This window comes from Lampetra planeri, chromosome 39 (genome assembly GCF_965212315.1).
Source record: "Lampetra planeri chromosome 39, kcLamPlan1.2.h2, whole genome shotgun sequence".
Lineage (NCBI taxonomy): Eukaryota > Metazoa > Chordata > Hyperoartia > Petromyzontiformes > Petromyzontidae > Lampetra > Lampetra planeri.
In genome coordinates this window covers 10,503,273-10,518,805 of record NC_136145.1, presented here as the reverse complement: position 1 = coordinate 10,518,805, position 15,533 = coordinate 10,503,273, and the positions used below count along the sequence as shown (strand labels likewise).

The following is a 15,533-nucleotide window of genomic DNA, read 5'->3' as shown; positions in this document are numbered from 1 at the left end:
TTTCTCCATTAGCCTAAATGTAAAATATATATTGATATACATGTAGTGTAATGTACAGCCCTTGATCAATTCACTGCTGAATGAAGGCCTCCCCACACTGTGTTGCAGGGGATTGTTTGACCTTACTTCACCACACTGGTCAGTACGGGTTGGTGAAGGGGGTGCCCAGGACCGGTTCAGATATCACTCACCACTGATCTTAGCCATGGCCGGGAATTAAACTCACTGGGTTCATAGCGTAATGCGATAACCACTGCACCACCGCTGCACCCCAGGCTAAATGTCACGGCAGATAAATTAGCGTACCGCTTTCAAAAACGATATATTAATTTTCACGTGCCGATTTTATGCAAGTAAGCATAAGACTAAATCTTAATCGGTACAATCTTAAATTCCCGATGCTCACATATTCTTTGGTGACCTTTTAAGATCCCAGATGCATCTTTTGATGAGATCACGCAATAATGCAGTGACATACGATTCGGGTTTATAAAGATAAATGCAACCGCATCTCACGATGCTGTGCATAACACGGACGGCGATGCTTGCCTTCGTTTTAGTGGCGATCATGAACACTTAAGCGCCCCCATCTTTGTGTAATTGGAAAACGCCGCACATTCATAAAAGAGCTTTTGAAAAAAATGTCAATCCAAGATGTTGTATGGACATGGAGTGTTGAGCTATAATGACTCACCCCTTCAACATTTGTTGAATTGTCACGAATTGGGATCACGAGTCAATTAACTTCTCATCCATGTGGTGCATGTAGAATCTAATGTCCGCTGGGTTTCTGTGACCCCCTCGCACACTTGTCCAAGATAATGAATTGTACCTTTCTTAAATGTGCTTCGGACATGGCGATGCCGGCGCTGTTTTTTTTTGTTTGCAACCACCCAGCCGTGTCAAAATTTCAAAACGCCGGCCTTTTGTTAAGGAGTTTGATAAGCCTTAGCCAATCCAGCCACAGTAGGTAATGCTTTTTATCTTGATAATTACGGTGATTTTAACGGCACAGGGCTCTTATGCAGAAGTGCGCTTCAGGGACAGAGGATTTAATGAGTCCTGCGTCTGCTGACGTCCGCTTGCACATAAATTTGGCATGTGCGGTGCGTCGAGCTGAGGATTTGCGCGCCACGAGGCGGAATTCATTTTCCCTCGTTCTTTTGGGGTTTTTTTGGCATCGCATTCGCATTTTTACAACGGACGCGTTATAAAGAAAGTAATGAAATACAAGCGAACGTAATGCCATTTTTATGATTCTTAAATGTAATCTTAACCTCGCAGGCATGGAGAGCAATGTGATTATGTGTATTGAGGTTTATTTCGTTTGCATGCTTATTTATTTTCCCCCACCGTATTTTAGAGTGCGACCTCTCCTAAGCCCCCCGAATATTTAAGATTCGAACAATGCGCATGCTCTAGTGAGTCGAGGCACGCTGTGCGTAATTACTAACATGCTACGACAGGGAAGGATTTGCAGATTGTGATAACCAAGTGCTATTGAGAGTAAGCTTTAATCAAAGGCCCCTTTGGCCTGGGTCGGTTAATTTACAGTGAATGAAATTTTAACGATGACTTAACAGGTTTTGTGTGTGCGGTTTTTTTTGCAGCAAAGGGAAAAAGAACAAACAAAAAGGTATGGTTGACATTCCAGAAATTTGTCTTTGTCATCTTTTTGATATTTAATTTATTAAGCGGTTAGGTGTAGGTTAGAGAACGAAACGTTTGGCCGTCGCTCGCAGTCGGCCTGTGAAAGTGACTCCTCTCATCATCCTCGTCATTGCCATTTGATGTTTCTAAAGACGCACCCCCACCCGCCTCCCTTTGAAGGTGCATCTGCACGTTTGAGCGACTAACAACTGCACGCTGGCACGCCGCACGACTGACAAAAACGTTCCCAGCGGCAGCCTTTCCCAAAGCTGGATCGCCCCAAGTACCCATTGAGTGTGGGGCTGAGTTGCTTTCCTATTGCACTGCCCGTGACTTTCATCGAAGTGACCTGGGAACAACTTGTGCACGAATTCCATTGTATGGATAATAGCACCTTAATGTGAAATATAATAACTGCTTTGTGCCGCTTATTCAAACTTATTCTGTAATGTTGGGTGGCAGGGCGGTGCAATGGTAACGCGTGTGCCTCGCAGAAAAATGGCCATGTGTTCAATTCCCAACTCGACCATTTTCTGTGTGGGTTTCCAATGGGGGTTCGCTAAAAAAAAAAGTACACTCTTAACAGGTCTTTTGGCCAAAACATCCCAATGCTGAAAAATTACCTGCAAATTGTTCAATTGGGATTACACATAGCAACATTGCGCCCCACTGTGAAAAACTGGGTGGGAACGTACGAATAAAGAGTATTGAGACTACTTTCTTGGGAAAACAAGAGTGCTCTTACTATATTATTTAAAAAAAGATTTCTGGCTGGCACGCGGGCGGAGAAGTTCCAAGTGCTTATGCCACCGAGCAGATCTGTGCTATGATGTCACCTGCATCCCACAGCGTTGAGCCGGGTTTGTGCATCATTTTAATATCACGTCGACTCCCCCCCACCCTCCACCCCGGCCGTGGCTCCCCCACAAATGTGTGGGCAGTACAGAGTAATAATAAAAACATTTAATACTATTCGAGAAGAGTAAAAGTACTTTACAGTACAATGGATCAGATTCTGGAAAAGACAATATCAAATATCAACATGCCTGGTTTTTGTAGACTGAAAATGCATTTGACTCGGTGGAAATTGACACTCATCCAAGTACTCGCATACAAAGGCCTAAATAAACAAATATTTATGAATTAAAACAAACATGGAGTAGCTGCAATGACGTCACACATTCAGCCATGGAGATAAGAGCTCGCCAAACTTATTCCAGATGATAGACAATACTTTATGAAAGTTAAGTATACAGGTATGGAGGCCCACGTCCCAATTCAGCGTTCCGCTCATGTCATCCTGGCCGTTTCACTTAAACCGCACAGTGAAGGCAAGGGGCTGTTCCCCCCCCCCCCCCCCCCCCCAGCAATGCGTTTTATCACTGCAAGGAATCGGCCCTAGCAGATGCGCAGAGTAAAGGGGTTGTTTTGTACGCAGCCTTGAGACGCTTTGTGCACAGATGCTCGGGAGGCAGCGCTGCAGTTAGTGGCACTAATTGGTGGGCTTGAGCAGCGGCAGCAGCCCGTGTTCCTGTGACTTATGGACATGACTCCTCCCTTCACAAGCGAGCGTTCAAATTGACACCGAGCAGTTTCATAATTCGACGTCTGATTTGCAGCTGGAGTGGATTTTTTGCGAACCCCCCCCCCCCACATGGGATGAAATGTTTCCCGGGTTCCAATCAGAATGCATTGTTAGTGCTCCAGTATCTAATTTAAGTCAAATCAGCCCTCAGGTGATTTTGAAACCACAATGCAGTTGTGACATGGCTGTGTCAGTGTCGTTGATTGTGTCACGGTTGACTTCAGCGGGTGACTGTGCGGTGATTGTGTAACGGTTGACTTCAGCGGGTGACTGCGGCTGTGGTTGACTCTGGCGTGCTCTGTGCTGCACGTGTCGCCCATAGGCGACGGCCCTGGCCCCAGTGAGCCACCCAACCCCCCTCCCTCACAGGTTCCTCGCAAGAAGCGCGCGCGGGTGGACCCCACAGTCGAGAGCGTACGTCTCGCACGCCCACGTGGTCGCGTCAGGTTAACTACTCCATGGGTGACTGCTTTGATTGTGTGATGGTGGTTGACTGCCGTGATTGGTTGTTGACCGTAACAGCTATGCCCAATATGCGGATCCACAGTACAGTGAGTACCTCTCACATGGCCACGTGATGCATTACTTCCGCTCTTATTAATGCATACGGCCCTTTGTCAATCCACTGCTGGATGGTCCTCGATAAGTCATGGCGGTTGCTTGATTATACTTCATGCAGTTCATTGCAGGCTCGTGAAGGGTGTATTGGGAGGGAGGTGTCGCAACCGGTTCATAAATCACTCGCCACTGATGTTAGCTGTGGCTGGGAATCAAACTCGGGTTGCTGGATTCATCGCGCAGTGCACTAAACACTGTACCACTATTCCACCCCAGCGTTCATACAACATACTAAAACATATATTTACTACCTTTCTTCACCTGTAACTATCTTGCAAGAGAAACACTGCAATGGCCATTTTTTTCAGATATTTGAGAGATAGAGGTATATGAAGTATTGCATACATTCTGTACATTTATTGCTGTCTGTAATAGTTTGACATTTCCCAAGAGTGTTCTGGAGGCAGAGGGTGGGGAGTGGGATTCAATGCTGGAGTACTGCGGAGAGCATGATTGCTATTTATTCCAGAAAAAACTATTCACCCCCATGGCAAATCGACAATTCTTTTGAAATTTGGAGGCACGGTTCAACACGATAACTAATTATTTAGCTTTCATCGAGAGCCTAAAAATGTATATTACTCTTTGATTGGATGCATGATTATTCTACCACCCCTAACTAGTTAAGTATTGATTTCCAACCTTTGCAATGGCCATCTTTCGCAGCGCCTCGGGAGAGTATTTAATCCCACATTTAGAGAAAATGCAGCTTTATAGTTTGCACAAACTTGAACACGATGAAAAGAACACTCGGAGGGAATTATTTTGCGATGGGATGGGAACGATCGTAAAAATACATTTCCAACGAGACGCGAAACATGGCGTGACCCATCTGGTTGGATAATTACTTGCAACTTCAAAAACCACTTCATTTCTCCACTCGGGCTCTCTTCTCGCACCGCGTACAAGCGCATCTCAAATGCGACTCGGCAGCCGAACAATCCGCCCAGCTGCTGATTTAAACGAGCTCAATGAATGCTCCTCCACGGCACTCGGCAGCTGCGCTTGCAGCGCTTACTTAGTAAGCCCTCGCGAGCACAATGGGCTCACATGATCGCCGCTGTTCATCATAATTCCCGCTGCCAGTCATATTATCCTGCTAAGTCACTCAACGGATTGACTAAATAGCTTTTCTTCATTTCCACTGGTGACATTTCATGAAACATTTCCTTTTATTTAATTGCCTGTCGCCGCATCGGCCGTCCGCTTGTCCCCAGGCGGACAAGCGGATGGCCGTGTGTCTGTTCGGGGCCTACAGAGTTTCTGATCTTGCGGTTGCTACTCTCTGAGGACGACTTTTCCGCACAGCAGCTGGGGAGACCGAATATCACGACACTGCTCACCACTTCCATGTTGTAGCCACCAGCTCTCGCCAAAAATGTGCCCCAAATGTGGGCGATTTAAATTGATCGCTTCAATTTTGGTCTGTTGATCAGTTGTAAATCTTAGTGGGGGTATTCGCTCGTGTATTTGAACGTCGCTTCATTGAAGCGCCATGTTATCCACAAAGGGCCAAAGATGTTAGAAATGAACAGGTTCAGGCCATTGCATATGTGGCCGTTAGACGCATTGTAGTGTCGCAGGACAGTGAGGGATTGCTACGGAGTGGGGAGACCATTTAGCAATGAATAGGTGTGATGATGGAGACCCTGATGATGCTTTCATTTGAGGAGGTCGTCGACAGCAGGCTCGCAATTAAAACAGATTGCACGCTGACGAGCGTGCCATCAACGTGGCACTTAGGCAGAAACGTCCTCGCTGATTGCAGGCAACTCGTTGCTAATTGCAAATCAATTTTCACTTTCTGACTGATGGTCGACCCCTGATCTGATAGACCTGAGCCTTGTAAATAATGTGAAGGAGCCGGACACCGGGTCAATCTGGAAGTGAAACGCACATCTGCACAAGCTCGTCTTAGCAGCGTGGTGGCGTGTGTGTGTGTCCTGCCGTGTTTGCGTACAACGCCCAACATTCACACAATTGGCTGCATCGTCCGCTTATCGCTTGGGGATGTTGGCTCGTCGTTTACCATTTTTTTTTCTGGCCAACTGCTCGAGCCCTCTGGTCTAACGCTGTTTGAGACGAGGCTCTAAAGAAAGCTGTCTCTGGTGTGGACCAATCAGTTTCAAAGACAATGCATATACTGTCAGAGCATGTTTTTTGTTTGTATTTTCACCACAAGTATCTAGTTAATGCAGACATGATTCCTTGCAAAAGATTTCAGTTTGGTGTTTTAACATCTTAATAATAATGCAATTTATAACGCACGCAAATTTGCGGACGTAATGGCCACAACTCGGAGGCGCGGAGCCAAGCTCGGAGTCATTCGAATGCGTGGTTGTAGAGGTGAGTTTTTAAGTGTCTCTTGAAGGAGACGATTGAGGTTATGCTGCGAATGTGCAGAGGGATGGCTTTCCAGACTGTTGGGGCTGCCACCGAGAAGCGGCGCATAGACATGACCATCCTGGATCTTGGTATCAAGAGGAGGTTGTGAGTCGCGCTGCGCAGGCATCTACCGTGTGCTGAGCTGCAATTCTTCAATAATGAAGAAAGGTACGGCGGGCAGGCAGATGTGAAGGCATGGTGGCAGAGGCAGGCGATCTTGTATATGACCTGCTGGCAATGGGTAGCCAGTTGAGGGCACGGAGACCGGCAAATGAGTTGAGACGGGGATGAGTGCGGCCAATGATGACTCGTGCCAGGTTGTTTTGTATTCTTTGAAGTTTTTTTAGGTTGCCAGTGGAGGTCCGGACTAGGACGGAGTTGCAATAGTCGAGGCGATACCCAACTATGCAAAATGCCAATGTGTTGGAAATTTCAGTGGATATGAGAGGACGTAGGTGTCTGAGAGCTATCAAGTGAAAGTTACATGAACTGATGATATGATTGGTTTGATGGTCAAAGGATAAAGTTGAATCTGGGTTGACACCGAGGTAGCTGAAGTGATCAGTGAACCTGATGCTATGACCAAAGATGTGTATGTGTGTTGTTAGTGCTGATGAGTTAAAACGTTGCTTGGTACCTAACATGATGGCCACTGACTTTTTCGGATTAAAAGCTAGGTTGTGTGCAGTGAACCACTGTTGCAAGGCGGTGGTACATTCCGAGAGCCTCTCGAATCCAGATGCATTGCTAGAATCGATGGCGGCGAATAGAATAGTGTCATCCGCGTATGAGTGGTGCTTAACACCGAAGCTTGCGATGAGCCGGCCGATCGGGGAAGTATAGGCTGTGAAGAGCAGGGGACCTCGGATGGAGCCCTGGGGAACCCCATATAGTGCTTTTGTGTCAGGCAATGTGGACGTGCCCACCCTGACTGAAGATTGCTGGTCCGAAAGGTACGACAGTATCCACTTGAGTGCTGAGTCACATAGACCGAAGTCGGATTTCAGGAGGGAAGTAAGGAGCGAGTGGTTAACGGTGTCAAAGGCTGACGAAATGTTCAGACTTACAAGTGCAACAATGGAGCCGGAATCAATAATCGTTCAAATGTCATTGAGCACTCTAGTGAGTGCTGTTTTTGTGAAGTAGTTTTGACGGTAAGCTGACCTGTTTTGTTGCCAGAAAAAAAGGGAAAACCTATTCTTATACAGTATTTTGACACTGGCAAAGGAAGTCCCATGATGCAGCTGCTCACCCCGAGCTCTCATTGTCCTGAGTGCATTGTCTTTGTGCTGGTGCCTGATCGGCTCATTCTGGATTGTGGCGTGGAGGGTAGTTTCGGAGTTAACAAGCGCTGCAGGGAGCTATTTACTCCCTTGAAGGGGGATTGCAGCTACATCGTGACCCAAGCCGGTCATTGATTTGCACCACTGATGTTGTTATCCGAGAGCTTTCTGCACACCATTGAACAGAGCTCCATCTTTTTTTAATATATTCTCGTTTGATAGGAAATTTGCATGCCAAAACAAAAACGAACCACTCCCAGCCAAAACTGCAAAGGCGCACGAGCGAGCAACGGGAGCGCTGCTCGTTGCCTGATAACTGTGTGGTCGCTGTTTAACCACTCAGGGTTTAGTGGATGCAACCGGAGATCTACCTAATTCCTTCTCTGAGTTGGTCACTCACTCTCTCTCTGTATCTTGCTCATCACTCAATTACTCTTTGCTCACTCACTAATTCAATCCCTCATTCACACCATTTTCTCATTCACTGTCTCACTCAGTTTCTCGCTCCCCTCACGCCATATCCTTAGCTCACTCGCTCACTAATCAAGTCGGTCCCCTTCCCGACTGACTCGTCCACTGACTCCCGCTCGCTCGCTTCTGTGACTTGTTAACTCACTCACTGTCTCCATCATTTTTTCTTTCCCTCACTCGTCCAATCCTTGACCATCTTTTTCACTCCTTACATTTTAACCTTCCATACTCGCTTGCTCACTCATTTTTAGCTATTCTCTGGCTCTCTTGAGTGTTTCGACAGCGAACCCAATGAAGCTTAAGCGCACACAGCGGCTGTGGTCATTTTTCTCTTGTACAAGTCCAGATTGAAAACCTGTGATGCCTACGCCCATGCTCTTACCCTGAAATGATCTGCACATGTTGCTTTAAACAATGTGTTATCCTTTTTTTGTTTTAAATGTTTGCTTGTATGCGATTACTGTGCCTAAACTAGAACGTGGAGAGCTGTCATTCCACCCACTTGGTTGCTCTGGTAGTGTGAGTCACTGCCCTTTTTAAAGTACTCCGTGTACTTTTTAGAAAACAAGACTTGTTTACTCCACAACGTTGGTCCAATGCAAACGCCATGCCTTGCCTCAATGTGGACCCGTGGAAATTAGGGCAGGCCTGGGTATTGCATGGTTAGAGTGCTTGACTGTTAATCGCAAGGTTCATCGTCATTGTCATCAACCATTGACAATCCACTGCTGGATGAAGACCCCCATCAAGCTGCCATCTCTCAAGATGTTTTGGTGTAATAATTAATCCACCTGTGCACGAGATGATTTCATGCCTCCATCTCTTCAGGTGGACATCCCCTCAGACACGTTTTGCTCTCTGGCTGCCACTCCATCACCTCTGCTAAGTTAAGGGTTCAAATTCAGGGCTCAACTTGGCTCCTCGCCCAATTCATAAACATGCGCTTAGATTATTTATATTATTTTCCTCCTATAAATTTCCATATGATAAGCCACTTTGTTGATCTATTATTTGTGGCCAGGTCACTTCTGAAAAATAAGCGAATAGCTCAGTGGGCTTTACCTGGTAAGATAATTTTTTAAGTGATTTGTTTACCTTTACTATACTTTGCACTCCTATCGTGTTTTTGTATTGTTGTCACGTTCTGACCTGCCCCTACTGGACGTCTGTGAAAAAGAGCTTTATAGCTCATCGGATTCCTCCAGTAAAAATAAATGGATTCTGATATCGGTAGAATGAATATAGCACTTTGTAAGAAGTTGGCCATTCTTGTACCATTAAGGGACCACCCCCTACCATTGGAATATCGAATTTTCACAACTTCCTCAAGGCCACCAACAGAGATGAGTGCAGCAGATTGCTCATTTGACCAGGGAGATATGCCTTGGCTTGATCAATCGCAGTAACCTGAAGATTTCAACTTGTAAAGGAAAACTCAATCCTTCAGATGGAAGGAGGCTGTTGTTGGTTTCAATCCCGAGTCAAACACGTCACTTTTATTTCCACGGCTTGAAATTAATCTACTGCTGGAAAAAACGCGTGATACTGGTAAAAAAAACTACGTAACAGAAGATTAATGAGGGCGAGAATTATTTTTTACTTTTATCTTGTAGCTATGCACCTACAATGTGTGTTGCGAGCAGTCAGCCTTCTCGTGACCTCATCGCAGTGACGTGTCACAAAGTACATGGCAGCAAAATCGTTACGGCGGCACTCCTGAACGTCCCTTTAAAACCTAATTCTAGATTTGAAGCTTTCGTGACTGCAAGGATTCATACTCTTAGATTTTTTCGGTAAAGTCACGTAGGTAAAAATGTTTTTAAAAATAATAATAGAAATCCAATTATAAATCACGACGTTTCGGAGGCAACACAAGTCTCCGTCATCAGGTGAGACCGTCACAGCTAGATTTACTGTATCAAGTGAGGCAAAATTCCAAGAGACAAGCCCTTAAATACAAGTTAAGGGGGGAGGGGGTTATCTGCATGTGGCAGCCAATGAATGGAACGTGTTGGGGGGGGGGTGGGCAGGTCTTAAAGAGAACAATAGTTGCACATGTTGTTTTACCCGGTGTTGGTTGACAATCCAAATACAAAAAGGAGAGTACTGTTAGGGCCTGTCAGATAAGATGGTCAAAAAATGTGTAATTAAATCTTTTTTGCATGGTTGATAACATCTTTCCAATGATTACTAAGTTTGTACCCATCATCACGGTTGAAGTTTTGTCTGTGTTTATATATCTGGATGGCTTCGTATACAAACCTTTGATGGTAGCCACAAGGTTTGCAGAGCACCTTGGTCTCAGAAAAGACAATCTCATGAGAGCCCACAGCATTATAGCAATGATCTTTAAAACCTTATTTTACGAAGATTTAAGCTTGTGTGGGACAAACTCGGGTCATCTGTGTTCAAGGTGTATTTACACGACCACAGCAGTTTTGTGTGTATACTCTTAGTTCTTTAGGTAAAGTCACGTAGGTAAAAAATGAAATTAAAATGAATAAAAATAAAACAATAAAATCACGACGTTTCGGAGGCAACACAAGTCTCCGTCATCAGGTGGGACCATCACGGCCAGATTTGCTGCATCAAGTGAGGCAAGGATTCAAGATGCAAGCTCTTAAATACAAGTTGAGGGGGGGGGGAGCTTATCAGAATGTGGTAGCCAATGAATGGAACGTATCGGGAGGGGGGGGGGCGGGGCTAAAAGAAGGCACGAAGTGCTACGTACGGCGTCGGCGACGTGGACGTGTTTATGCGCTAGTAACTATTGTTGCACATGCTAACGTATTGGACGAGGAGGGGGGGGGGGGGCTAAAAGAGAGTACGGGGTGCAAGTGTACGTGGACATGTATATGTACATGCACCTGTTGATACACATGATAGAAAAGAACGAAAATGCCCATGTTTATACCAGTGTTGGCTGACAATAAAGAGAGTATTGTTAAACACTGGGGATGTTAACCCTCGGTAAAGTAAAGTAAAATAGTGCCTCTCAGATAAGATGGTCCAAAAATGTGTAATTCAATCTTTTTTGCATGGTTGATAACATCTTTCCAATGATTACTAACCAACCAAACGTCCCTCTCTAAAACCCTCGGCTGCTAGACCTCCCAGACTCTATGGTCTTCCCAAGATCCATAAAGAAGGCACCCCTCTATGACTCATCGTGTCAACGATTAACTCCCCTACCTACAAACTAGCCCGTTTTCTATCAGATACTCTACTTCCCTTCACAGGCAGGACCTCTTCGGCAGTACTCAACTCAACCCAACTCGTTTCTTTGGTCAAAGACATTGTACTATCTCATGATGATATCCTCGTCAGTTTTGATGTAGTATCTCTGTTTACCAAAGTTCCAGTGCCTGACACCCTAACAATAATTGAGGACTTGGTCCAACATGGATTGAATTCGGATGTACCTGCGCTGGTTAGGCATTGCCTCACCAACACTTATTTTACCTGGAATGGCACCTTCTACAAACAGAATGAGGGTACCCCTATGGGCTCCCCCTTGTCACCAGTGATAGCCAACATGTTCATGGAATAGTTTGAATCAGACGCCATCCAGACATCCACCCTGCGTCCTTCCCTGTGGAAGAGGTATGTGGATGACACTTTCGTCATTTGGCCACATGGCCTCCCAGCATTGGACCACTTCTTGGACCACATCAATTCCAGACATCCATCCATCTGATTCACCATGGAAGTGGAGAAAGATGGCAAACTACCATTCCTAGATATTCTGTTTGAGAGGAGACCTGACGGATCCTTGGGACATTCTGTCTACAGGAAAGCCACCCACACAGATTCCTACTTGAAACCGGATACCCACCACCACCCATCTCAAAAGAAATCTCTCATTAAAACGCTATACCACAGAGCTCATGGCATTTCTGACCAACACCACCTGGCCAGTGAATTGAGACATGTACATCGGGCCCTCAGGATGAACGGATACTCTGAACGCACCATCCGCCAAACTGTTTCTCCCACCATACAGAAACAGCCACTTGAAACTCCGATCAAAACTGTCACGTTACCTTACATAGCAGGCGTGACAAAAAAAAAAAGATCTCCAAAATTCTAAACAAACATAAGATCCAAGTCCGATTCGGTACAGTACATAAAATCCGTGATCTAATTCCATCTGTGAAGGATGTCATCCCTGACTTGCAATACCCTGGAGTCTATAAACTGAGTTGCAGCTGTGGTGACTGTTACATTGGGGAAACGAAACGTCATGTCTCTGATCGTGTCCACGAGCACAAGTCAGATTTGAAACACGGCAAAATTGAGTCTTCCGCCGTTGCCAATCATTGCTACAACGCGGTGGGCTCTCATGAGATTGTTTTCTCCGAGACTAAGGTGCTCTAAAAACCCTCTGGCTACCATCAAAGGTTTGTACACGAAGCCATTCAGATATACAAACACAGACATAATTTCAACCGTGATGATGGGTACAAACTTAGTAATCATTGGAAAGATGTTATCAACCATGCAAAAAAGATTTAATTACACATTTTTTGACCATCTTATCTGACAGGCCCTATTTTACTTTACTTTACCGAGTGTTAACATCCCCAGTGTTTAACAATACTCTCTTTATTGTCAGCCAACACTGGTATAAACATGGGCATTTTCGTTATTTTCTATCATGTGTATCAACAGATGCTTGTACATATCCATGTCCACGTACACTTGCACCCCGTACTCTCTTTTAGCCCCCCCCACCTCGTCCAATACGTTAGCATGTGCAACAATAGTTACTAGCGCATAAACACGTCGCCGACGCCTACGTAGCACTTTGTGCCTTCTTTTAGCCCCGCCCCCCCCCTCCCGATACGTTCCATTCATTGGCTACCACATTCTGATAAGCTCCCCCCCCCCTCTCCTCCCCCCCTCAACTTGCATTTAAGGGCTTGAATCCTTGCCTCACTTGATGCAGCAAATCTGGCCGTGACCATCCCACCTGATGACGGAGACTTGTGTTGCCTCCGAAACGTGATTTTATTGTTTTATTATGATTAATTTTTATTTCATTTTTTACCTACGTGAAATCTAGAGGTTTTGTGTGTGTTGTGGTTGGTTCTTCCTTGAAGTACATGATGCTAGTTCCAAATTGATGCGGCGAGGACGAAGCGATGAGGTCGACCATGCGCCGTGTCAGCAGAGTCATCCCCATCCCGTTTTTGCGAGCCGATTCTCTACCACCGAGTAGCCAGAGGCCGTGGTCGCCCACTCGCCGTGAAAGGGAGCCGTGATTGCATCAGAATCTCTCCCTTCTCGCTCGGTCGCTTCTTTTGTCCGCAGATAAGCGTGGTGCGGCGAAACGCAGTAAAAAATGTTTCCTTTCGCCGCCCGAAAAGAGTACCCTGAATGTGGGAGCGAGATTGTGGGGATGGGGGGAAAGGGCTGCATTATATTTGTGATGGCGTCATACTGCCGCCCCCGCCCCACGCCATTTTTTTTTGTTCGCTCTGTGAAAAATTGCACCTTCGTAATTGCTCTTTATGGCGATGGAGAATAAAGCGGCTAGCATTTTTGAAGAGTTGCTATGCTTCACAGACCCTCGTCGATAGAGAACTGTGCATCGCTTACGGATGGGCTTTTAACGATGGGAGACAAAAAAAAATGCAAGAAAGTATTGGTTACCTCTGACAGGTTCACAAATTACTCGGCTTCCAATCGAAGAGACCACCAGGCCCGACCCTGCAGAGGCAGTCACACGTGAAGACCGTAAGAAATACATTTTTGAGAAACAACTTCCCTTCAATCTTCAATGTAGATAAAGTTAGATTTATCGTCGCCAAAACAGCTCCTGTTTGTGTGTATGCGTGTGTACCCTGAGGCTATTGATGCATCATCGGGTTTGTATCTTGCATGCATGAATGGGAAGAGCCAGGCAAAAGGATTGAATGTTTTTTAATGTTAAGTAAAAGGCTTTGGTGGAATTAACTAATGACAACAATGAGCCGCAGGACCTGTTTTTTACTCATCTGCACAGCTACTGCTTTTGGAAGTGTATGAGGCCGTTGCATTTGTTTTCTGTGCGTATTAGCGTCTCTATGGACGTCTAATTTTGTGTGTGTGTAACTTACCATGTGCTGCTAAACCCAGTGACCTATATTATATTTCTTGCCATGGATAACAGTGAAAAGCGGAATCTCATCTGGTCTTGGGCCTCCCGCTAGTTTGACTTAACATTAATTGAGTAACTCGTGAAGTGTGTATCATAAGTAGGGAGACAAAGGGCAGCCAGGCATGGTGTTGGCCACCCATCCCCTCTTCAGAGATGCTCGTCAACAGCTCCTGCCCCAACAGGCTATTATTGGCTACATGCAGCATCTTTATCCTTTATATGTGCGAATGTATCTGTGTGTTCGTGCACATGCTTATGCCTGTGCCTGCACACCTTTGTCCACATGTGCGCGCATCTATATTTGTATGCGTGTGTGCGTGTTTGCTCTTTGTCCTGTATTGCCTGCCATGGGTTTAATGTTTTTCTTAACATCTAGAAATTCCCCCTCGAGCCAATACTGGACCGCAACGCCACTTGCCTCGGCATGAGACACGGCAATGCCTGGAACCGCTTGCGTTCCCCAGCAGAGCGAGCACTACTGCCCTTAAATGACATCTCAAAACAGCCAATGTCAATGTGGACACGTGGGAGTAAATGTCAGCCAAAACCGTAAGCAGTGAAGTGGCTTCTGTAGCCGACTTGGTCAAGAAAGAACCAAAGAGATTCGTCAAGAGGGTTGAAGTTAAAAGGGAAAAGGCCTATTGGCATCAACACCAGCAGCAATGCCGCAATGCACATCCCATTCAGCAGACGAGTAGAAACTCTTGCCCACAATACGGCCAATGCTTCCGCTCAAGGACTGGCCTCCCACCAGCGTGCAGGAAAACGCTGCGAGCCGATCTCCGCAGTCATTTGCGATGGGACAGCTGAAGAGAAGAAGGATCACGGCGCGTGGATAGCACTTGCGAGCAGTAACAATGATGAGTCTGGAAGCACTCACGATTATTCGGCTGTTGTCAGCATCCACCGTTCCAAGCGCTCACTTGGTGCGTGCTGCAGCGAGCGTGCCGTAGTGAGCATGCATGAGCATCGCAGTCGCAATTACTGCTCGTGCTCAAAGCTGCAGATGAGACCCAAGCTACCCCACCAGCTGACAACAGCGGTAGAAGATTGGTGGTGGATACGCTCGTCAGCACCCCTGACCAGTCATCCAGGTATGAGGATCTCATTGCGGGGGCGGCTTTTCTTCGTGGATAAGAGGGGGGACGTGGGCGTGGATTTGACGCAAGTCTCGTCGAGGACTTTCCCGCATATTTCATGCGGACAAGTATGTCCTGACCAGAACGACTGGGCATCTCTGCCCTCGGTGGCCACAGAGACCCTAATGGTCTTGACTAGACAGATAATTGTTTTTTTATCCTTCTATCTGGCAACAAAACTGACACCTTTTTACAAGGAGTCATGTTTGCATAGACCACAATACCTGCAGTCATAATGCAAACAAAAAACACAACTCTGA

General features: G+C 46.0%; 1 protein-coding gene across 6 annotated transcripts in view; it reads left to right on the top strand.

Annotated features, from left to right (window-relative positions):
- Window positions 1-15,533, top strand: part of MORF4L1 (mortality factor 4 like 1) — a 40,624-nt gene that overhangs the window by 5,242 nt on the left and 19,849 nt on the right. For 4 of the 6 annotated variants that reach the window (XM_078612820.1, XM_078612819.1, XM_078612823.1 and 1 more), the window contains exons 5-7: window positions 109-138; window positions 1,611-1,636; window positions 3,558-3,649. In XM_078612820.1, the coding sequence (XP_078468946.1) occupies window positions 109-138; window positions 1,611-1,636; window positions 3,558-3,649 (148 nt within the window). The remainder of the gene's footprint in view (window positions 1-108; window positions 139-1,610; window positions 1,637-3,557; window positions 3,650-15,533) is intronic. The other 2 variants (XM_078612821.1, XM_078612824.1) reach the window with 1 other exon arrangement.